This window comes from Hypanus sabinus, chromosome 14 (genome assembly GCF_030144855.1).
Source record: "Hypanus sabinus isolate sHypSab1 chromosome 14, sHypSab1.hap1, whole genome shotgun sequence".
NCBI lineage: Eukaryota > Metazoa > Chordata > Chondrichthyes > Myliobatiformes > Dasyatidae > Hypanus > Hypanus sabinus.
The window spans coordinates 76,708,520-76,733,776 of record NC_082719.1 but is presented as its reverse complement, the minus strand read 5'-3'; the positions used below and the strand labels follow the sequence as shown (position 1 = coordinate 76,733,776).

At 40.1% G+C, this 25,257-nt stretch overlaps 2 protein-coding genes across 4 annotated transcripts in view; both read right to left on the bottom strand.

The window, feature by feature from the left end:
- The window catches only part of pigo (phosphatidylinositol glycan anchor biosynthesis, class O), a 65,596-nt gene extending 44,673 nt beyond the window's left edge, over positions 1-20,923 (bottom strand). For 2 of the 3 annotated variants that reach the window (XM_059989467.1, XM_059989468.1), the window contains exon 1: positions 10,766-20,923. In XM_059989467.1, coding sequence (XP_059845450.1) covers positions 10,766-11,255 — 490 coding nt within the window. In that variant the 5' untranslated portion in view covers positions 11,256-20,923. The remainder of the gene's footprint in view (positions 1-10,765) is intronic. The other variant, XM_059989466.1, reaches the window with a different exon arrangement.
- A 135-nt stretch (positions 20,924-21,058) lies between these two features.
- Positions 21,059-25,257, bottom strand: part of stoml2 (stomatin (EPB72)-like 2) — a 44,906-nt gene continuing 40,707 nt past the window's right edge. The window contains exon 10 of the mRNA XM_059989469.1: positions 21,059-21,820. Within this exon, the coding sequence (XP_059845452.1) occupies positions 21,716-21,820 (105 nt within the window). The 3' untranslated portion in view covers positions 21,059-21,715. The remainder of the gene's footprint in view (positions 21,821-25,257) is intronic.

Here is a 25,257-nt window from a genome sequence, read left to right as displayed (position 1 = left end):
TTGGTACAAATCTGACTTAAAGACGGACTCAGGAAAGGAACTCGTACATAACCCGGGGACTGCCTGTATTTCAGCGCCACCTTACTGCTCTACACCTTCTCCCTTAATATCCAAAAATATTAACTCTTTTTCTCTCTCATGATTTATTTCCAACATTTTCCTGTTTTTTACTTTGCAATGTTAATGCACTTTATACAAAGGTGAACCCACGAGGTCAACTTCCTTTTCCTTGAATTGTCTAACAGTAAAACCAACCCACATATAAAGCAGGGTATCGCGGAACATGTATCACTAAGTCAATAATATTTTTATTTATTTGATGAGATACAGCGCAGAACAGGCCTATTTAAGCTGTGCCACCCAGCAATCCCCCGATTTAATCCTAGCCTAATCATAGGGCAATTTACAATGGCCAATTAACCTACCAGTCAGTACATCTTTGGACTGTGATAGATAGAGATTAAATGGCACAAATTTAATGCCATTAAATAGTATGGTCATTAATCACAGCTACTTCTTCCTGCAGAATGAGAAAAGAAGCAAGAGAAAAATCTATAACTGTGATATTGCTGGAAATCTGAAAAAAAGGAACTATCAGCAGATCAGGCAGCTTACATAAAGAAGTAAATGTTAAAAACCGGAGCATCCAGAGGAAACCCACAGTCATGAGAGAACGTAAAAACTCCTTACAGGCAGGGGTTGGAATTGAACCCATATCACCTGATCTGTAAAGCAATTGTGCTAACCACTACACTACCGTGACACTCTCATTTGATTGTTTTTGTATATAGTCAGCCCTCCTTATCCGCGAGGGATTGGTTCCGGGACCCCTCGCAGATACCAAAAAACGCGGATGCTCAGGTCCCTTATTTAACCTGTCTCAATGCGGTGGACCTTAGGACCCAGCAGAACCCCAGACCTTATTTAACCTGTCTCAGTGCAGTGGACATTAGAACCTGGCAGCGGAGCTCTGAATCCGCAGTGTTTCTGTTCATGAAAATAATCACGATCACAATGGAAAATAAAGTGGAAATAATAAAGCGATTGGAAAAAGGTGAAACGCCACTGGTTATTGTAAAAGCATTAGGCTACGTCAGTCAAAGATCGGAACAATTTTAAAGGATAAAGTGAGAAAGGCCCTGCCCCAATGAAAGCTACAATTCTTACTAAGCAATGCAGTGGTTTAATTATTGGGTTTTGGGGTTTTGAGTTTTTGATCCTCCACATCAACCCAGCACGAATGGAGAGAGCACTTGAAAGCAGTCTGTCACTGGCTCCCGAGCCCAGCGCTGAAACATACGTTTTTTTAAAAAATGTTTTTTATTAGTTTTTCAAAACATTTTACAAATTAAAAACCCCAAATCCCAATGAGGAACATTAAAACAGTGCAAAATTAAGCATACAATAACAATATGCTACAAAGGAAGAGAATTTAGCAAAAAAAAAGCACCTAAATTAAAGACAAGTAAGCTTAGTGTCCTCCCCAAGCCCCACAACACAAGAAAAAACAACAGCAACTCCAGACCAACCACAACACAATATAGAGAGAATAAGTCAGGACAGCCAAGCTCCCAGACTGTGAATACACTCAGCAACAGAGGATAATAATGCCTTCTACCAGAAAAAAAAAGGAGCTGAAAGCAAGGGACCGAAAAGAAAAAAAAACCCTAGTCAAGAGGAAGGTTATGAAAGTACTCGATAAAAGGTCCCCAGACCTTATGGAACTTTAGATCTGAATTGAGAACTGAATAATGAATTTTTTCGAGGTCCAAACAGGCCATGATATCGTTAAGCCATTGAGCATGAGTGGGCGGGGCAGCATCTCTCCATCTGAGGAGGATCAAGCGTCTAGCCAGGAGAGAGGCAAAGGATAATATTTGGCATTTGGTCGGACCCAGACATAAATCTGTCTCGCCCCAAAAACCGAACAGAGCAATTAAGGGGTTTGGTTCTAGGTGCTGATTCAGAATACACGACAACGTAGTGAAGACATCTTTCCAGAATTTCTCCAAGCCAGGACAGAACCAGTACATATGGATGAGAGAGGCCACGCCCCTCTTGCATTTATCACAGAGCGGACTAACGCTAGGGTAGGATCAAGATAGTTTAGATTTAGACATATGGGCTCTAGGAACAATCTTAAACTGTAAAAGGCAGTGGCGAGCACAAAGAGAGGTTGAGTTAACTGATTTGAGAACTGAATCCCAGCTCTCCTCAGATAAGGAGATATTTAAATCCTGCTCCCAGGCCATTTTGATTTTATCCATGGGGGCCCGTCGTAAGGCCGCTATTTTATCTCGGATGATTGATATTAAGCCTTTACCTAGTGGATTCATGGAAAGAAATAGGTCCATAGCATTTTTCGTAGGCATTTCAGGGAAGTTAGGAATTAAAGGAGCAATAAAGTGTCGGATTTGGAGATATCTGAAAAAATGAGCATTGGGCAGATTGAACTTAACAGAGAGCTGCTGAAAAGAAGCAAAGCCATTATCAATGAAAAGATCTTCAAAATGTCTAATGCCCTTCCTATACCAAACCTGGAATGCTGAATCGTATGTAGTAGGTAAAAAAAGGTGATTATGAGCAATAGGGCTGGAAACAGAAAACCCCTGGAAACCATTTCCTGATCTGAGTCCATATACGCAAAGTGTGTCTAACAAGAGGATTAGCTATTGATCTGGGCAGACTACTAGGGAGTGCAGAGCCAAGAAGTGCAGAGATAGATAATTCTTTAGTGGAGCTCAGCTCCATCACCACCCAGTTAGGGCACTCGGGTTGGCCATGGAAGAAAGACCAGAAAGTAGCACAACGTATATTAGCTGCCCAATAATATAAACGAACGTTAGGTAAAGCCATGCCACCCTCTTTTTTAGATTTTTGGAGATGGATTTTATTAATTCTAGAGCGCTTATTCTGCCACAGATATGACAAAATAATAGAGTCTAAGGAATCAAAAAAAGATTTAGGAATAAAAATTGGGATAGATTGAAATAGGTATAAAAATTTGGGGAGAACATACATTTTAACAACATTAATACGACCGACCAAAGACATAGATAGAGGTGACCATTGTACCAGACTCTGTTTTATAGCATATGAAAGGTTGGCAAAGTTTTCATGAAAGAGATCTTTAAACTTCCTTGTGACTGTAATTCCAAGATAAGTAAATTGATTATGGACTACTTTAAAAGGAAGATCATGAAATGTTAGTTCTTGTGCTTCTTTATTAATTGGGAGAAGTTCACTCTTATGTAAATTAAGTTAACATAACGTTCTTAAGTGTTTTATGTGCGTAGAAAGGTAAAATATATACTATATACTAAGACAAATGTCTGACTAACTGACGCTAAATAATACCAGATGTACCTATTCCAACTTACTTAGTAAGAAGACTTCCGATTTTTTTCAATCCCAATCCACGATAACCCACGCAAATCATCCTGTATACTTTAAATCATCTTTAGATTACTTATAATACCTAATACAATGTAAATGCTATGTAAAATAGTTGTTATATAGTTGGCCCTCCTTATCTACGGGAGATTGGTTCTGAGAACCCCGCGGATACCAAAAAACGTGGATGCTCAAGTCCCTTATTTAACCTGGCTCAGTGCGTTGTTCTTTAGGACCCAGCGGAACCCCAGACTTTATTTAACCTGACTCAGTGCGATGGACACTAGGACCTGGCGGTACAGCTCTGAATCCGCAGTGTTTCTGTTCACGAAAATAATCACTATCATGATTGAAAATAAGGTGGAAGTAATAAAGCGATCAGAAAGCGGTGAAACGCCATCGGTCATTGGAAAAGCGTTAGGCTAGTCAGTCATCGATCATAACAATTTCAATCGAGCATGTGAAAGGCCCTGCCCCGACGAAAGCTAACCAACGCAGTGGTTAAATTATTGAAATACGTATGTTTCTTAAGTGTTTTATATGCATAGAAAGGTAAAATATGTACTATATACTAAGAAAAACGTTTGACTAACTGACATTAAATAATTCCAGATGTACCTGTTCCGACTTCAAATCCAACTTAAAGACGGACTCAGGAATGGAACTCATTCATAACCTGGGGACTGCTTGCATTTTTAAGTCATTTCTAGATTACTTATAATACTTAATATAATGTAAATGCTATGTAAATAGTTGTTATACTGTATTGTTTAGGGAATAATAACAAGAAAAAAAGTCTGTACATGCTCAAACAACGATTGCTGGAGAGAGAACTTCCGGGTTTTCTCGATCCGCGGTTGGTTGAATCTGCGGATAAGGAGGGCTGACTGCACTGCATTGTTTAGGGAATAATGACAAGAAAGAAGTCTTTACATGCTCAAACAACGTGTGCTGGAAGAGCACTTCTGGGTTTTCTCAATTCGCGGTTGGTTGAATTCGCGGATGTGGAACTCGCCGATAAGGAGGGCCAACAGTATTTGCTTATTGTCAATATTGTTCATTGCCTTCACTACGTCTTATGTATTCATAACCCTAACTTAGAAAAGCAAGTGGGGTGTATTATTTGCAAATGCATTTTAAAATAATTTTTGAGGAAAATAATAATAAACACTTCAATCATATTTAACAGCACAAAATTTTAAATGCCACAGAAAGTATTGCTTTAGATTTTTGGGATTAATAATAGGGTTTGTCCAGGTCATAGAGGCTGCAACTCAATCTGACTAGCACCAATATCCTTTCAGACAATTACATTGGTGGGTTTTATAAAGCTTGACAGGGGAATAGGATGCCTAAACATAAATTCTGAAGAAAAAAAAAACAGATGCAGAGGGCAGGCAGAAAATTAGCAAATTTGAAAGATAGAATAAGCAAAGGTTAGAAAATAGATGATAAAGCAGTCTCATTGTGAGTAATGGCATAAATTCCAATGCAGGTAGGGGATAAGGAAACAAACTGAAGGCACAGAATATATATTCTAGCTATTACTCGCATAGTTTAGATTGGGACAAGAAAAGCAGCTAGTGTTCCGGTTGCAGAGTTTTCAAACCAGACAGAGAAAAGGATTAAAATAGGTAACAATATAACTTAAAGAAACAAAGCTGTGAGAAGGATCTAAGAAGGTGTTTGGGTTTAATTGAAAAGCAAAAAAAGACAACTTGCAATGGTTTTACAAATCTAAACAGTCCAAGGTTAAAAAAAAGAACAAATATGTAGGTAAATTTCTGACTTGTAAAAGCACTAGCATATTGCATGGGGTTTACTATTGTCACATATACCCAAGTACAGAGAAAAGCTTGCCAATTACAGATGCAGAACAAAATATAACACTACAGAGAACAAGTAATAGCTATAGCTTCAATAACGTGCAAGATCTTAATGAGTTAGATTGTGAGGTCAAGTCCGTTCAATCCTCCAAAGGAGCCATTTACTAGTCTCATAACAGCTGAATAGAAGCTGACCTTCAGTCAGGTGGTATGTGTTCAATTATTTCAACATTAATAACAAGTTTGAAGTCAGTATGAAATGTACAGAAGAGTGAAAGGTATACCTGAACTTCATTCAGAGGAACTTCTCAGTCAGTATGTAGGAAGTCCAATAACAGGGGTGAGCAATACTGGAAATTGTTTCAGAGAATGAGGTGAGGAGATGGAAGGAGTGCAAGTGGGAGACCACTTTCATGGTAGTAACTAGAGCAAGGTCATAGAGAATGTAAGAACAAAGGCTCCAAACTGGGAAGAGGGTGATTTGACTTGACTGTCAATTGACTTAGCAGAAGTAGATTGAAAGCATCTACCTGAAGTCAGTATTAGAAGAAGAAATCTTCCCAGGATAATACTCTTGGGTATTCAGGATAATGCTTCCATCAAAGAAAAAGATGAAGCTGCCAAACCCACAGCCCCAAATGACAAATGTGAATTAAGCACAAAGCAAAAGGAACATTACATTTATGTCTGGCACTCAGAGATACATAGAAACATTGAAAACCTACAGCACAATACAGGCCCTTCAGCCCACAATCCTGTGCCGAACATGTTCCTACTTTAGAAATTTCCTTGGGTTACCCATAGCCCTCTATTTTTCTAAGCTCCATGTACCTATCCAAGAGTCTCTTAAAAGACCTTATCGTATCCATCTCCACCACTGTCGATGGCAGCCCATTCCACGCACTCACCACACTCTGTGTAAAAAACTTACCCCTGACTCCTCCTCTGTACCTACTCCCTAGCACCTTAAACCTGTGTCCTCTTGTGTCAGCCATTTCAGTCCTGGGGAAAAGCCTCTGACTATCCACATGATCAATGCCTCTCATCATCTTGTACACCTCTATCAGGTCACCTCTCATCCTCTGTCGCTCCAAGGGGAAAAGGCCAAGTTCACTCAACCTATTCTCATAAGGCATGCTCCCCAATCCAGGCAAAATCCTTGTAAATCTCCTCTGCACCCTTTCTATGGCTTCCGTACCCTTCCTGTAGTGAAGCAACTAGAACTGAGCACAGTACTCCAAGTGCAGCCTGACCAGGGTCCTATATAGCTGCAACATTACCTCTCGGCTCCTAAATTCAATCCCACAGTTGATGAAGGCCAATGCACCGTATGCCTTTTTAACCACAGAGTCAACCTGCATAGCAGCTTTGAGTGTCCTAAGGACTCGGACCCCAAGATCCCTCTGATCCTCCACACTGCCAAGGGTCTTACCATTAATACTATATTCTGCCATTATACTTGACTTACCAAAATGAATCACTCACACTTATCTGGGTTGAACTCCATCTGCAACTTCTCAGCCCAGTTTTGCATCCTATTGATGTTCCGCTGTAACCTCTGACAGCCCTCCTCACTATCCACAACACCACCAACCTTTGCGTCATCAGCAAATTTACTAATCCATCCCTCCACTTCCTCATCCAGGTCATTTATAAAAATCACGAATTGAGGGGGTCCCAAAACAGATCCCTGAGGCACACCACTGGTAAATTCAACAAAAGGTCTTTGAAGTGACTGCAAAGTGCAGGGGTTAAAATATAAAGGAAACTCGGAAAGAAAAAGGAAGCGTGAAAAAAATAGTGACACATGCGGTCCAGTAGGTGAGTGGTCAGCACTGGCATTCCAGATTCAATTTCTGATGCTGCCTGTAAGGAGTCTGTACATTCCCCTCATGACCGTGTGGGTTTCCTCCAGGTACTCTGACCCAAAGACATACTGGTTGGTAGGTTAATTGGTCATTGTAAAATGTCCCATGATTAGGCTAGGATTAAATTGGGGGATTGCTGGGTAGAATGGCTCAAAGAGCCATTAAGGCCTATTCAGCTTTGTTTTGTATCTCAATAAATAAATAACTTGAAAGATAATACAAAGATGTTTCAAAAGTATATTTTAGTTACCGCAGTAAGTGGGTATCTAAGAGGAGGGTCTTTTAGAGATTTTTAATACTTTGGAACTAGTTTTATGGAAGAGAGAGCATAGTGTGAAGATCGTAACTAAAGAGTGATTAAGAGTCAATTATTGTATGGATAAACTGTAAACTGTATGGATATAGAATGGCTAATGTTATCCCACTTTTTAAGAAAGGAGGGAGGGAGAAAACAGAGAACTATCGTCCTGTCAGCCTAACATCAGTAGTGGGGAAGATGCTAGAGTCCATTATTAAGGGTGAAATAGTGGCATATCGAGATAGCAGTGATAGCCCTTGAAGAATGAATTGGGTGAAGTTGTTATGGGAAACAGAGAAATGGCAGAAGAATTTAATGAGTACTTTAGATCCCTCTTCACTAAGGAAGACACAAGCAATCTCCCAGATGTATGGATGGGCCAAGGACAGAGGGTAACAGAGGAAATGAAACAGATTGATATTAGGAAGGAAACAGTGATGAGTAGACTGATGGGACTGAAGGCTGACAAATCCCCAGGTCCAGATGGTCTGCATCCTAGGGTACTAAAGGAGGTGGCCCTAGAAATTGCAGGTGCATTGGTAATCATATTCCAATGTTCCTTAGATTCAGGATCAGTTCCTGAGGATTGGAGAATGGCTAATGTTATCCCACTTTTTAAGAAAGGAGGGATGGAGAAAACAGAGAACTATCGACCTGTCAGCCTGACATCGGTGGTGAGGAAGATGCTAGAGTCCATTATTAAGGATGAAATAGTGGCATATCTAGATAGCAGTGATAGGATTGGGCCGAGCCAGCATGGATTTACCAAGGGTAAATCATGCTTGACTAATCTGTTGGAGTTTTTCGAGGATGTAACCAGGAAGTTAGACAGGGGAGACCCAGTGGATGTAGTGTACCTCGATTTTCAGAAGGCATTTGATAAGGTCCCACATAGGAGATTAGTGGGTAAAATCAAAGCTCATGGCATTGGGGGGAAGATATTGACATGGATAGAAAACTGGTTGGCAGATAGAAAGCAAAGGGTAACGGTGAACGGGTGTTTCTCGGAATGGCAGGTGGTGACTAGTGGGGTGCCACAGGGCTCGGTATTGGGACCACAGCTGTTTACGATTTATGTCAACGATTTAGATGAAGGCATTGAGAATAACATCAGCAAATTTGCTGATGATGCTAAGCTGGGTGGCAGTGTGACATGTGATGAGGATGTTAGGAGAATTCAGGGTGACTTGGATAGGCTGGGTGAGTGGGCAGATACTTGGCAGATGACGTTTAATGTGAATAAGTGTGAGGTTATCCACTTTGGGAGTAAGAACAGGAAGGCAGATTATTATCTGAACGGTGTAGAGTTAGGTAAGGGAGAAATACAAATAGATCTAGGAGTCCTTGTTCATCAGTCACTGAAGGTGAATGAGCAAGTGAAGAAGGCTAATGGAATGTTGGCCTTTATTACAAAGGGAATTGAGTACAAGAGCAAGGAAATCCTCTTGCATTTGTACAGAGTCCTGGTGAGACTACACCTGGAGGATTCTTTCTTTTTTTTTCTTTTTCAATCTTTTTATTGAGTTTCATATAAATATAAAAAAAATAACATAATAATGAATAGGTTATGAATACAATAGACTTGAAATTACATTAATAATAAGATAATAATATCCTATTGAACATCAACAAAAAAAAGTACATTAATCAATCAAGTCTATATAATTATATATGAAAAAAAACAAAAATAATCGTCAAAAGAAAAAGAAAAAAAATTTGAAAATATATAAAAGAGAATATATATTGAAAAAAAACACTAAACTAAACAACATGGGCAATAATAAAAGTTTATAAATATATGATAGTGTCAAAGAACTCCGGAACTCCATACCTGAACAATAATAAGCAGAGAGAAGGTCTGGAAAAGGCCAAATTAATTCATATGAAAATGTCGAATGAACAGTCCCCAAGTTTCTTCAAATTTAATTGATGAGTCAAAAATAGTGCTTCTAATTTTTTCCAAACTCAGATAAGAAATAGTTTGAAAAAGCCACTGAGACGTGGTAGGAGGATTTACTTCTTTCCAATTTTGTAATATAGACCTTCTGGCCATTAATGTTACAAAAGCAATCATTCGTCTGATTGAAGGAGAAAACTGATTACCATCCTCATTTGGTATACGAAAAATTGCAGTAATAAAATGAGGTTGTAAATCGATATTCCAAATTGAGGAAATGGTAACAAATATGTCCTTCCAATAGTTATGTAAAGTGGGACATGACCAAAACATATGGGTCAATGAAGCCACTTCTGAATGACATCTGTCTACACCTGGAGTATTGTGTACAGTTTTGGTCTCCAGGGTTAAGGAAGGACATCCTGGCTGTAGAGGAAGTGCAGCGTAGATTCACGAGGTTAATTCCTGGGATGTCTGGACTGTCTTACGCAGAGAGGTTAGAGAGACTGGGCTTGTACATGCTGGAATTAAGGAGACTGAGAGGGGATCTGATTGCAACTTATAAGATTATTAAGGGATTGGACAAGATAGAGGCAGGAAATATGCTCCAGATGCTGGGAGAGTCCAGTACCAGAGGGCATGGTTTGAGAATAAGGGTTAAGTCATTTAGGACAGAGTTAAGGAAAAGCTTCTTCTCCCAGAGAGTTGTGGGGGTGTGGAATGCACTGCCTCGGAAGGCACTGCAGGCCAATTCTCTGGATGCTTTCAAGAAGGAGCTAGATAGGTATCTTATGGATAGGGGAATCAGGTGATATGGAGACAAGGCAGGAACCGGGTATTGATAGTAGATGATCAGCCATGATCTCAGAATGGCGGTGCAGGCTCGAAGGGCTGAATGGTCTACTTCTGCACCTATTGTCTATAAACTACAAACTAAAAAAAATGAAACATTTTTGGTTTTGTCCAATTCCACATTAATAAATAGAAAGGCCCAATGGCATTCATCCCAGACAGTTAAAAATTTCAGGGGTGAAAACTGCAGAGGCCAACTGTCATTTTCAAATCCTCTCCAGCTCGAGATACGGTGCCAAGTATTAAGAAACATTAAGGTTTTAACACTGAAGAGGGAGATGAGAATATTGCAAGTAGTGTCAGGCTAGACTTTTAACAACAATGATAAAATTATTGGAATTATTAGGAACAGTGTAAATCTTCATTTAGAAAGGCACCTTGAAAGCAGCAACAGTCAGCTTGACCTCTTTATGGGAATGTCAGTTCAGACTAACTTGACTGAATTTTGCAGATAACCAGGGTTTGATAAGGCCAGTGAGTTTGATGTAGCCTACATAGTTTTTAGCAACGTTTTCCATATCGACCCAATCGGCGGACTGATCAAAATCAACACGCCTATCGAATCCAAATCTTCCTCAGTGAGAGATATCAATGAGAAACTATTGACTAGTTCAGTTCATTTCAAGCTTACCATTTTGCACAAATTGTTGAATCAAATTATCTTCCTCGATTGCCGGAGATGCAAAGTTGCTGCCGACATCTATGAAGGTTGGTAAAGTACCAGTGGTCATCCCTTTAATCCTCTGCATTGTTGTTGTGGGCGGATCAGCTCTGAACTTGAAAAGTCTAGCATGCTGGGGTTTAGAAGCAACAGTCTGGTGGATCACCTCGAGCTTATTCTCGTACGGTTTGGGATTCTTGTTTCCTGGGTCGTACTTGGCAAAGTCAAACCTCAGAGCATCTATGACGAGCACGACGGCTTTGGCAAAGCGCCTCGGCATCCAGCAGGAGTTTGAAGCCCGAGCGGAGGACGCCGCACCGGAGAACCGTGCGTCCTGACACAAGCTGCGGCCGCGGAGCTCCAGCCGAACCAGCATGAAGCCGCTGAGGAAGAGCCCGAGGCCGGCGCAGAAGAGCAGGCAAGTCCAGCAGAGGGACAGCACGGTCACCATCCTCGACATGACGACGCCTGGAAGGCTACGGGCACCGTTCAAGGTCCCGGTGTGCGGTGGAGCCGAACTGCGGGGCGGGCACGACGCCAAACGTCAGCGTGGTGAACGGTGTTTCCCTCACGATCAAAGCAGCGGGGCAACCACAGAGCCCCTCCGTCTCCAGGGAGACGAGCTGACGGACTTGTAAAGTACCTGGGCACCGGACTTTGTAATCCCCAAGGTCACTTCCCCAACCAACACACCAGCTCGCTCCCAGTCAGCCGTTCGCGCATTCCCGGCGGCGGTCAGCAGCCGGTCCCCGAGGAGGACTCCTCCAACAGCGCCGCTCCACCGGCCGGCGGCCCCGAGGAGGACTCCTCCAACAGCGCCGCTCCACCGGCCGGCGGCCCCGAGGAGGACTCCTCCAACAGCGCCGCTCCACCGGCCGGCGGCCCCGAGGAGGACTCCTCCAACAGCGCCGCTCCACCGGCCGGCGGCCCCGAGGACTCCTCCAACAGCGCCGCTCCACCGGCCGGCGGCCCCGAGGAGGACTCCTCCAACAGCGCCGCTACAGCGCCACCTGGGGCTCTAGCGAGCGGCGCCTCCAACCACCTGGATTTGTCCGGAGAACTCGCAGATGCACGGCTGATGGGAATTATTGCCTGGGGAGACAGACGCCCGTCTTTTCCCGTCCCATGACAGCGACAAATACAAACCACCCAGACAACAGCCTTTATGAAATGTCTCGGCCCGAAAAATGGACTGTTTATTCACTTCCACCGATGCTGCCTGACCCGCTGAGATCCCCCAGCGTTTTGTGTGTGCTGAGACAACCACAAATAGACGCAAGGGCTTTTCGCAGCCGCCTCATCACATTGTCCGAAGAGTTTCTGCCTTGCAGGAGGAGGGCTTGCATCTCTATTCAGAGGGGAATGAATGAGAGCAGCTTTTTCAATTACTGAACGCCAACACACCAACGCAGCAAGAGCGAATGGTATGGGGGTGGTCTTTATTTTGAGAGATGTGTGAGGCTGCAGATGCAGCAATATGGAGCAAAAACCGCCGGAGCAACTGGGTGGATCGAGCAGCATCTGGGGAGGGAAAGGATTGCCCACATTTGGGGTCGCGAGTTCATTTAACAGTTTTGTTTTTAGAGATTTGGACGAAGTTTTATTGCCAGTTGACAAATAGTTGACGGGAAGTAGAAGTTCCTGAATATGGTGGCTTGAGTCCTAAACTCAGCTCTATCATGGGCAAAACCCATCAAGGACATTTCAAGTGGCGCTGCTTCAAGAGATGGCATCCATCTTTAAGAACAATACCATCCAGGGTATGCCCTCTGCCCATTATTACCATCAGGGATGAGTAACATACACTCAACAGTTTCTACCCCTCTGAACAGCCCATTAATCCATGAACACTACCTCACTAGTCCTCTTTTGCACTTTTTTTTTATAACTTAAAATAATTTTTTATGTCTTGCATGATACTGATGCCACCAAAAACAATTTCAGAAGATCTGCAAGTGATAATAAACCTGATTTTGATAGTAATTTGTTATGGCTAGGGCACTGCTTTGAGAAATTCCTGGAGTAACCTGTGCCTACCTGAGCAATTTTGTACATTGTCAGGTAGATGCCAGTCAGACTTGAGACTGTGGAAGATGTGGTAAAGCAAAGGTCAACATAATGTCCCAGCAAAGATAGATTGCAAACAACACAGACAAGAAAGATCTTTGAAGAGCATAGCTTAATTTTGCATAGCAGATTCTTGGAGCCATTTCACCTTACTAGAGATGAGATAAGAATGTGATAGAATTGATTTCCTAACTTGATATTCAATGAGTCATTTTTACCAAGAACTCTTCCATCAATATCATGAGCATCTCCACTGAGCAGAACCTCAGCTTGATCAGGTACGTACATGGTATCGAAAAGAGCAGGTCGGAGGGGGTATGTTGTATTAAGTGATTTATCTCATGATTTCTCATGGTGTTGCCACCTTTTCAACAGACATGACAGAGTGATGGAATACTTTTCCCTTGCCATTAAGAGAGCAGATAGGAGGGAGATAGAACATTTAACATAGTGGTGCCATAAAAACAACCTCTTAATGTCAGCAAGACCAAGGAGCTGATTATTGACTTCAGGAGAAGGAAACCAGAGGTCCTTGAGCCAGTCCTCATCGGAGAATGGGTGGTGGAATTTAAAATTCCTTGGTGGTGTTAGTTTGTAGGAGCTGTCCTGGCCTAGTTAGTAAATAATATTACAAAGAAATAAAGGCAATCCCTCCAGTTCCTTGAGAGTTTATGAGGATTCAGCAAGACATCTAAAACTGACCAGCTTCTATAGTGAAAGTTAGAGACATTGGTGATCACTGCCATCAAGTTGAAGAGTACCCAGATGGAATGAAGGTTTGCTCCTTCAACCTGAGTGTGGCCTCTTGAAATGTTCCAAGACCTGAAGACTCAATTTCAAGGCCTCATCATCTCACGTTCTTGATATTTATTGCTTATTTATTTATTTATGTATGTATTTGCAGTTTGTGTCTTTTGTACACTGGCTGAATGCCCAAGTTGGTGTAGTCATTCTTTGGTTCGATTATGGTTATTATTCTATTATAGATTTATTGAGTATGCCCACAAGAAAATGAATCTCAGGGTGCCGTATCTGTACTTCAATAATTAACTTGTTTTGAACTTTGAGTCTGTTTGATGGCACTTCGTCAATCATGCAGAATAGTCATTCCCTTCATCACTGTGGGATAATGGTATTGGTGAGTATCCTTGAAAAAATATTCACCCAGTCTACTGCAGCAGCACCTTCCGAACCAAAAACTTTTACCACCATCAAGGACAAGGGCCACAGGCGTATGGACATCTCTTCCTGGGCGTTACCCTCCCAAATGTACCATTCTTACTAGGAAATATATTAATTCTTTATCACCACTGGAATGCCATCCACACAGCAGTGTTGGGGGACCTTAGGAAGAACGACAGCAATTGTTCAAACAGGTGGCTAACCAATATCTTCTCAAGGGTAATTGATGATCAGCAATAAAGTTAACAAAACAAAACATACAGGTCACATAAGATGTTGAAGGAACTCAGAAGGACAGGCAGCATCTATGGAGAGGAACCGATGAAGCGTCTTGGCCCAAAACATCGGCTCTTTTTTTCCTTTATAGCTGCCTGGCCTGCTCAGTTCTTCCAGCATTGTGTCTTTCTCATGTTTAAAATATATACATTTGCACATTTATACATAGCATATGGTGATGAATTAGAATTTGTGGCCTCCTTTCTCCTCGTTTTACTTCATTGTCCCTTCTGTTCAACATTGACTTCCTCTATCCCTCACTCCCTCTCCCCTTCCTCTTCCCATCCTAACCATTTCCCGTTTCCCTCTCCCTCCCTATCATGTACTATTTAAGAGCTTTAAGTCTCTTTGATTCATGTCCCTTTAAGAGCTGGATGGATTACAATTGCTCTGCGATACCATGAGAACTGTGAGAATTTGCAGCCTGTCCATACAAATGGAACTGACATTGTCTATTTCATTGTTGATACACAAGGAACCCAACAATGCTGTTTTATGATGTTCACAATTGAATTCTGTGTTCTAGCAGCTCTCACAAAGAGGTTGAAACATTGGTATGCAGTATGACTCAGTCTTATTTTAACACCCCTCCTCTTTTTTTCTTTCTCTCTCTGCCCAACACCCTGCCTGTTCTCCATCTCCCTCTGGTGCTCCCCCCTCCCCCTTTCTTTCTCCCTAGGCCTCCTGTCCAATGATCCTTTCCCTTCTCCAACTCTGTATCCCTTTTGCCAATCACCTTTCCGGCTCTCAGCTTCACCCCACCCCCTCCGGTCTTTTCTTATCATTTTGCATTCCCCCCCCCCCTCAAATCTCTTACTATCTTTCCTTTCAGTTAGTCCTGACGAAGGGGCTTGGTCCGAAACGTCGATAGTGCTTCTCTCTATAGATGCTGCCTGACCTCCACTGTGTTCCACCAGCATTTTGTGTGTGTTGGTTGAACAATTTGTACATCTGTATTTGCTACAACACTAATCACAATCTTTAATGATTCATAAATACTGTACCTTCGATGCAGTTATTTATCTGCTACCAGCAAAAGTGGAAATTAGATGCAGCTGGAAAAAATATATAATTTAATTAAAACATCAGTTCCTTAATTATTAATGGGAGAGGAGAAGGAAGAGAGAAAGATGGAGCAGGAATGGATAGGCAGAATTTGGGAGGGAAGGGATGATGAGGTTAGAAAAAGAGAGAGAGAAAGCAGCAAATACTAGGTCACGACATGCTAGATATAAACATGTCTCCACACATCCCTCCTGAGTGTTTCTTCTGTAAATTTATTCTGGATTCCCAATAAGCCTTGAGAAGATGGTAAGGAACAGCCTTCTGGAACCACTGCAGCCCTACTGTGAAGGTATCTCATGTTGGGGAGGGCAAATCAACATCTATTTTCCATCCCTAGTAGCTCAGTATAATACAAATGACTGCCTCAATATAATTTTTTTAGAGAACACTTAAGAGTTCATGGTGTTGGTATGCGATTAGAATTACATTAGGCCAGAATAGGTACAGTATATACTCTGCTTCATTCCCTGTAGAATTAGAGAATCCATGGAATTTCCAAGGCTGAATCATCAACTCTATTCTACTATAAATAGAAATGTAGAAACAGTTGATGCTGTAACTTGAAGGAAAGATCAGCCAAGGCTTTTGGAGCCAGCACCACATTGTTGACTTTGCCTGTTTATATTTCTACAATCATTAATTTTTTTCACTTTTTGCTCAGGGCAAATTAGTTTTGTTCTTTACTGATTATAGCTTCTACTTCAAGATGAAATGAAACTCTTTAATGAAACAACTGGGCTTTTCCAAGCTCATCACCATGTAGAAGCCTGTGGTTATAAAGTCACAACATATCACTTCAATAGTTTGAACACACTACTTTTGTATGGTGCATCCAGCTGCACAGGTATTACATCTCAGTAATATTTGTATCAGAATGTCAATCAGATCAGTTTTGCATAATGCACAGTTATTAGCAGGGTATGAAAAACTAAGGGAAATATATAGGGATGCTAAAGTTTTGAGGGAATTGTTGCACCATTCTTACATGTAGCTTTGTTTCAGATTCTTTTCAAAGGAATTAAAATCCATCTGCATGTCATCTGTAAAACATTTGTTAGTCATTTTATGGACTAGAACAGCAATTCATTTACTTTCTGAATGACACCAATTTGTTCTCTTTTCACTTTTGAAATTTAAAAATAATAGTTTTGTTCATTATAACTATTCCAGTCCATTCCTTTTTAAAATAGGTTTTGTTCTAGTGTGATTTTAATTTCTGAATTAACATTCATTCTCATCATTTTAGAATATTGTTTTTCATAACTAGCTCCATTAAATGAATAACTATAATATTCAGCACTTGTGATGTTTCAGCAGGCCAGATAGTATCAGTGGAAAGAGAAATAGTTAACATTTCAGGTCAGGCTTCATCAGAACTGGGAAAGTAAAAAAACAAATTAGTATTAAGTTGCAGAGAGGATGTGGAAAGGATGACCAGAACAAAGGAAGCATCTGTGATAAGGTGATGTGATAAAAATTTAAAAAGCTTGACTCTGTTACAGTAACCATGAAACGACGAGGCTGTTGTGCAGCCATTCTGATTCACTGTCAAAATAAGAAATCTCATCTTTACTCAGCCTGGTGTGCATCTGCATCCAGACCCATCCAAATGCTTTTAACTGCTTTGTGTGTTCCATTTGGGGGTAGAGAATATATTCTTATATTGCCAGTGATGGGGAAAAGTATAGAAAATCCTCTAAACAATATTTAAAGATGTCCTGGTGTTCATATATAATGATGCCATGCAACACATCCAAGAACAGTTCTGCACCTCTAACGTTAGCTGGCTTTCCCTGTCTGCAAGTTCTCCAGAAACACAGGAGAACACAAATCATAGTACAATAGTCTCTTTTATTATTTTGTACGTTGCGCATTGGTAAATTATTATTGTGCATATTTTTATAATTAGTCAAGCCTGCACATTGCTGAGTGTTTTTAAATGTTGCCGCTGTAATGAAAGAATTTTCCACTCAGGATAAATACTTACTATTATTATGTCAGGGCTACTCGGAGGATAAATTGCAAATGTCACCTGCACCTAGGATAGTCAGAGGGAACATTCATCAAAGCAATGACGTGAGGGTAGGTGTGAGTATGCGTGCACAGGCTAAGTTATGTGAAATGAAGTCAGGCTGTGTGAATGTGGAGGAAAACTGAGCCATTCTCATACTGTCCAAGAAGGCATATTTTAAAATGTCCCCTTCTAATGGAAACAGAGGAAGTAGTTACCTGAAGTTGTTGAAGCCAATATGGAATTCAGAAGGTCATAACATACCCAAGCAAACTTCAGTATAATGGCATGGACACATGAGGTTGAATCACACATTTCTCCGCTCCCATCAAACAATATACAAAAGCCTGAAAGCATGTACTACCAGGCTCAAGGACAACTTCTATCCCACTGTTATCAGTCTCTTGAATAGGCCTGTTGTACGATAAGGTGGACTTTTGATCACACAATCTGCCTTATTATAATCTTGCACTTCATTATTTACCTGAACTGCACCTTCTCTATATCTTTGTTCTGCATTGTTAACTGTTTTACCTCATTCTACCTCAATGCAGTTTATGCAGATTTGATCTGCACAAACAGTTTGCAATACCAACTTTTCACTAGTCTTGGTACATGTGACAATATTAAACTAATATCTACACCGTATATCTGGTGTAATCCATTATAACTCATTTTAAGTCAAAGTATTTTATAATGTGAGGAACATTTATTACCTTTTCCTCAGAAATAAAGATTCAGGACCCAGGAAATTTCTGTCATTATAGGGTAACGGTAGCAAATACCAAACATTTAATGAAATATACTTGCAAACAAGGAATGCCAGCTAATGTTAGAGGTGGAGAACTGTTCTCAGATGTGTTACATGGGATCATCATATATGAACATCTTTAAATATTGATTAGAGGATTTTCTATATTTTTCCCATCACTGGCAATATCAGAACATATTCACTATCCCCAAATATAGACTAGGCTGAGTAAGAACGACAGATTTCTTACTCTGGCAGATATGAGTGAATCAGAATGGCTTCACAACAGCTGTGCAGTTTCATGGTTACTGTAACAGACTTGAGCTTTTTTAAGATTTAAATTTAAGTTTTCAACTCTTCTGCCATAAAACAACCGCTCCTTTACCAACAATCCCGAAATATGCAAGGAACGCTATCTTTGCACTGTTGAAGTACTGGCAAAAATGTAAAGATAACTGCAGCTGTCAGAGGAAAGTTTCAATCAGTCACCATAATCACCACACTCTTTCATTTGGAGCAAACTTGGATGACAATGCATTACGAGTCACTGCAGTGACAGCTTGAAATAAAAAGGCAGAACTGAAATAGGAACAAAATTCATTGTGAAAAGATCTCCATCTACACAACTAAAACTTTGTTGTCATGTTATTTCGCACTAAAATGGCCCTCAGACACAGAATTAGCTTACAGATATTGATGTATTCTGATAACTATAGTGTTCAAGAAAGACAATTCAACTGAGATTTCTTCTTAAGGTTTTAATGCAGACAGTTGTAAACTAAATGTATTACTGTGTTAGTTATTTAATTAGAACACTTTCAGCAATAAACTATTTATTAAGGATTTGTCTTTGGGGTTTAAATAAAGTTGGTTGTGTCATATATTGTCTTCTATTCTTGATTATTCTAGCAGTGATCCATATAATAAATTATATTATATTTTATTACCATTTATTACATACAATTGCCAAGTTAAAATGGTGACCTCTTTTTCCCAAAATTATGGGGATTGAGAAAAGTTAATATGATATTGGTCAGATTTAAAACTTAGATCAGATACAATTTCAAATTCAGTAAACAGAAAACCTGTGAACAGAGGATTTAACTTGGAACAAAGGTATTATGAGGAAAGGATAACAACTCAAGTTCATTACTTAGAGTTCTTAGCTAAAACATTCTCCCAGAGGAATGTATAAGGTGAGGTTGTATAAGACATTGGTGAGACCGAACTTGGAGTATTGTGTGCAGTTTTGGTCACCGAATTACAGGAAGGATATTAATAAGGTTGAAAGAGTGTTGCCGGGACTTGAGAAACTGAGTTACAAAGAAAGGTTGAATAGGTTAGGACTTTATTCCCTGAAGCATAGGAGAATGAGGGGTGATCTGATAGAGGTGTATAAAATTATGATGGGTATAGATAGAGTGAATGCAAGCAGGCTTTTTCCACTGAAGCCAGGGGAGAAAAAAACTCAGAGGTCATGGGTTAAGGGTGAAGGGGGAAAAGTTTAAAGGGAACATTGGGGTGGGGGCTTCTTCACACAGAGTGGTGGGAATGTGGAATGAGCTGCCAGATGAAGTGGTGAATGCGTGCTCACTTTTGACATTTAAGAAAAACTTGGATAGGTATATGGATGAGAGGGGTTTGGAGGGATATGGCCCAGGTGCAGGTCAGTGGGACTAGGCAAAAAAAATGGTTCGGCACAGCCAAGAAGGGCCAAAAGGCCTGTTTCTGTGCTGTAATGTTCTATGGTTCTAGGAAGCCAAAGAAAAGAGTTAATTCTATTTGGCGCAAAGATTTGGAACTCAAGCGAAATTAAAATAACAGAACTTCAACCTACTCGTTCTGTATCATGGCCAACTGCCCACGGATCTTAAACCTTTCATCTCAATTTACACCTTAGACATTTATTTCTACTGCAAATTTTGATCTGCCTGCAGTTGATACAGAATTGCTTTTAATTTATTAAATTGATAAGTAAATAGAATGTACTAAGTATTTATATTCTCAACATTTAAATATCAATCCTACTAAGATTCTAAGATTAATAATCAGTTCAAAACATTTTTTTGACTACTGGCAAAGAAAATTCAATTTGTACATCTTCTAATGTGTTGGACAGGATGAAAGGTTATGCAGATGCTAATATAATTCAAACTAGTTGACGTAAGGCACTTCAACAAGCCAGATTTAGCCATTAAATCTTACATGTGAACCAAATAATTCATTCCAGAAAATTCATTGGTGCAGAGTGAAGGTGGCAAGATGAGCTCAATATAATGCCCTCAGGAATATTCTTGTATTAATCTGTCTTTTACAAATGTTACCTTGAAATTATGTCTGCCAGCCAGTTGTTCAAAGATAAAAGCCAATTAAAAATCCTGTACAATATAAAACACTTGACAGTAAAACATCAACCACACTATAGCAACAGCACAATCTGAGTAATTTTTTTCTTTCTCTCCAATGCTGCGTTGCTTACTTTTAAACCACAAGAGTGAGCAGATGGCCTGTTTGCAGGCTGCTATTGATGCATTTTGAGAAGGGAGGAAAGTATTATCTAATAAAAGAAAAAATATATACATTTGCCAGATCATGATTCACAGGCAGATTCTGCCAATGTGCAAGGTTACTTTCTGTTGAAGAGTTTGACAAAAAAAACTCATAGTTTAGCAGAAACAATTACTAAAACTCCTTTAAAATTCACATTTAATTAATTACCTCAGCACTCACTTCTCAGCTGCTGTGATGGAATTCAAACTTGCTGATCCAGATTCATAGCCCAGACAATTGAGTATTGGTCTCATACCAACACCAGGTTGTCAGAAATAAACAGTTGTAATATTTCAAAGAATGGGCTTTTAAATTACTTCAAACATGCAACATAAGTAAATATCCTGTTATACAACAATGGTTGTATTAACACTCATTTTTAATTTGTTTTGGAACTATAAATCATTTCCTGTTTTAAAATTTGAAAAAAAGAGTTGCAATACGTTTGCTGTAATGCATCATGTTAAATTTTCTGTGTATTTTAATTGCATACATTTATCACAATTATATCTGATTTGTCATATTAGTCACATTTATTCCAAATAGTACCTTTTGTTTCTCCTTTCCATTTTTCTGACTTTCTCCTTTACACACAAACCCTCTCCCACCGAGGTTAACATCTCACATTTGGATCATCGCAAATACAACTGTTAATTTTTATCCCCACTTGAAAACAATATGAATAATTACATGACAAAACAAAAATACCAAGAGCACAAACATTTACTTTTGAGGCTGAAAAAGAAATTATTAAACAATTCATTTTTCAGGAAATTTTACAAATCCCTCCAAATCAATTCTACTATTTTTTTCTTATATCCATGATGGAGTTCAACAGAAGGCATATAAGCTACAGGCAGCCAACGATATCAATTCTTCTATGAGTATAAAATTGGCTGTGTCATGAATGAAACATATCTTCATCTCAGAACAGTCAGAATTGGCGAAATTCTGCAATTTCAATTTTCATTTGTTATTCAGTTGAAACCTCAGGTTGTTATGTGTCTGAATAAAATGTTCAATTTCCACTGGCTAGTGATGATTCATCAGTATCAGCAGCATCCCTTGTCAGTTTCTCTTTCATGGTCTCCGGTTTATTGAGGGCACTGTAAATTCCCATGGCCTTTAATGTATAAATGGAGATAATTAATATTCTTCCCAAAAAGCAGTCCAGTCAAAGCAATGACAGCAAATACAGTATGTAATTCAAACATACAGAATACACATTAAACACAGAAAACACAGGTAATGCTCAGACTTTCTGTTAATGACAAATCAGTAATACTGAAATTCTACCAAATAAAGGCAGTGCAGTAAATCCGACAGAGCAGGAAGCGTTTCCAGGATTGATCTCTAGCATGAGTTAACAAAAATAACCCAAAAGAATCATGGACAATTAGGCCACAGATTGCTCTTCCATATCAATAACCTGGGAATAATCATTAGAAGGTCAAGTTGGCAATTCTGATTATTTTGCACTAAACTTTCTTGGAAAGGGTAAAGACTTGACATTTTGTTTGATGCATTTGTTCACATTCACATCAGGTTTCACAAATGAAGAATGGGAACTGAACTCTTGAATGATTGCCAGTATTTACAGAAACTTTTAAAAAGGCAAACAAAAATGAAACCCAAAATAATAGTGACTATAATTTTTAAACCTGTTTCTGATACACCTGAAACCATATTCTGTATTTACGTTCCTGTGCACTATAGCATGCAAACCCATGACACAATGACACTGATGAGCAAATTTCCAGAAGTTCCAGACAGCAGTTGGCACAATCTGGGTCATTAATTTTAACATTACATACTTCTGAAGATTACTCATAATAGACCTTGGTTTCCAAGATTTTCTGCCATCTCTTTTGTTTCCATCACTGGAGGCAAACTGTCTACCGGTATCTTTTATAAACCCATCAATTCCAACAGTGATCTTGACTATACTCCTTTCCACCCTGTCTCCAGTAAAAATACCAGTTCTTTGTTTCTGCCACATCTGTTCCCAGGATGAGGTTTTCCTTTCCAGAACACCAGATATGTCCTCCTCCTTCAAAGAATGGGGTTTCCCTTCCTTCATCAGTGATGCTGCCCTCACCTGCATTTTCTCCATTTCCCACACATCCGCGCTCACCCCATCTTTCTGCCACAACAGGGATAGAGTTCCTCTGGTCATCTACTACCTCATGAGCCTCCGCATCCAACACATCATTCTCCACAACTTCCACAATCTTCAAAGGGACCCTACCACCAAGCACATCTGTAACACACTGTAAGGTTTCACTGCTAAGGCTAATGTAATGGCTTCTATGCAATGTTCCACTGTTAAGGTAATGGTTTCTCTGTAGCGGCAATGTTTGAGTTATGACTAGAGATAACGGGGCTTTGGAATTCAGTGGCTATCCAATGGGAGAAATGTTGTTCTTTGTGTGTTTGGGAGCCGGGTTTTTTGCGGTCTTTTGTCGAGAGACGAAGAGGGAAGACGCGTGTGGAGAGACCTGGTAGACCACTGGACGGAGTGGACTGGGATCTGAGGGTCCAAAGGTCGGCAACGTTTGGAGGAGATCGATGGTGGACGAATGACTACTGAATGAGCAACAACGGGGACTTTGTCTTTGACTTGGGCCCTTTTTTTTGTTTTGTTTATTTTAATTACTAACCCTATATTCAGATTAAGATTCATAAAGTCTATAATTTAATTGCATATGGCGTACTGTCTGATATTTTACGTTGTGGGTTTGTAACTGGGGGTACATTACACGGCATTCACACAAATGTGATTACCCAGTTTGGCGGGACTGAAGGCTGATTCCCCTAGACAAACACAAGTGGGCGAGCCTGAGGGTCACAATTGTGGGGGCTCGTTCGGGATTGATTCCATTTGATGCTGTGTTTAAATCAGTCTTAAATCAGTGCTTGTATGGATGCTGCTGGGGTGGAACACATCTTAAACCCAGCCTCACTCTCCACTGCTCCCTCCGTGATTCCCTTGTCCATTTGTCCTTCCCCACTAATCCCTCTCCTGGCTCTTATCCCCGCAAGTGGTACAAATGCTACACCTGCCCATTCACCTCCTCCCTCACATCAATTCAGGTCCCCAATCTGTTCTTCCAGGTGAGGCAATACTTCACCTGCAAATCTGTAGGGGTCGTTTACTGTATCTGGTGCAACCTTCTCTACATCAGTGAGATCTGATGCACTGTAGATTGGGGGGACAACTTTGTTGAGCATCTCAACTCCTTCCATAAAAAGCAGAATTTCCCAGTGGCCAACCATTTCAATTCCTATCCTCGTTCCTGTTCTAACATGTCTGTCCTTGGCCTCCGCTTCTGCCATTATGAGGCCACTCGCAAGTTAGAGGAGCAACATGTCATGTTCAGTCCAGGTAGCCTCCAACCTGATGACATGAATATGAATTTCTCCAACTTCCTGTATTTTTTCCCCCTTCATTTTCTCACTCTAGTAATCCCACTGCAATGTGACCCCCAACCTATCCAGTGCCCTTATTGTGGTAACAACTCAAGGTAATTTAAAGGAACTTTATCAAACAGACTCTGATGTTGACCCAGGAAGAAATAAACTGAAATGAAGCTCACTCTAAGGGGCATTTTACAAGGGGGAAGAGTGGTTAAGAGGCAGGAACATTTAGAAAGGAACTCCAGAGCTTGGATGCCAGCAGTTGAGGATACAAAATGTGGAGCAATTAAAACTGGGTATACTCAGAAGGAAGGAGGTAGCATGGTCTAAGGAGATTTCTCACATATCATGCATGTGTGATGCATTTTATTTGGTGCCATCCTTAATCCCAGTTTTCCAGATGCTTTTTGAAATTTTGCACAGGGTACCTCATCAGCAATGCCATCTCCTCATATCACTCAAATAGTGTCAGTTGTGTGTCTATGCTATTGTATGTCTCTTGCTATTTTCTTTAATGATCATTGGCAACCTGCATTCTTACTCAACAGCCATCTGAATCACTGTTTCCTTTCTACAAAAGATAACTCAGTACTTCCTCTCTAATATTTATTATAGAGTGGAAAAGAAACACAAGCCAGAAACATAACACAAGCAGCTTCACTTTTAGCTTCAGCATAATTTTATCAACAAATAAACTTAATCTGGAGTTGTGATACCAGACCTACAGATTTTTTTTCCCATTAAATCTCATTTTAGGTATATGTCTTCAATTTATCTTTGAAACTTCTTTTTATTCTTCATTGCCACCTATTTAGCTTAGGTAAGCTACCAAAATAAAGTCTTTTTTTTTCAGTCCAGTACTTAGATGTTACTCTTCTTTTGCCTTCACCTCTCAAAAGTGACCTCAAATCTGTTTTGGTCATCACTTTGCAAGTCTTCTTCAAGTTATTTTCCGTTTTATTTCTATGGACAATTACTTAGTTATCTCAGGGTCATTCTCAAAACTGTGATCAAATATTTATATTACTATTATGGGTTTGACAATTAGACTCTAGGAGGCTCTGGACAGAGGTTGTACCTCTGATGTCTAACAGCTACACTCTACCTAGTAGAGTGGACAGGCATCACTGGTCCTCACCCATC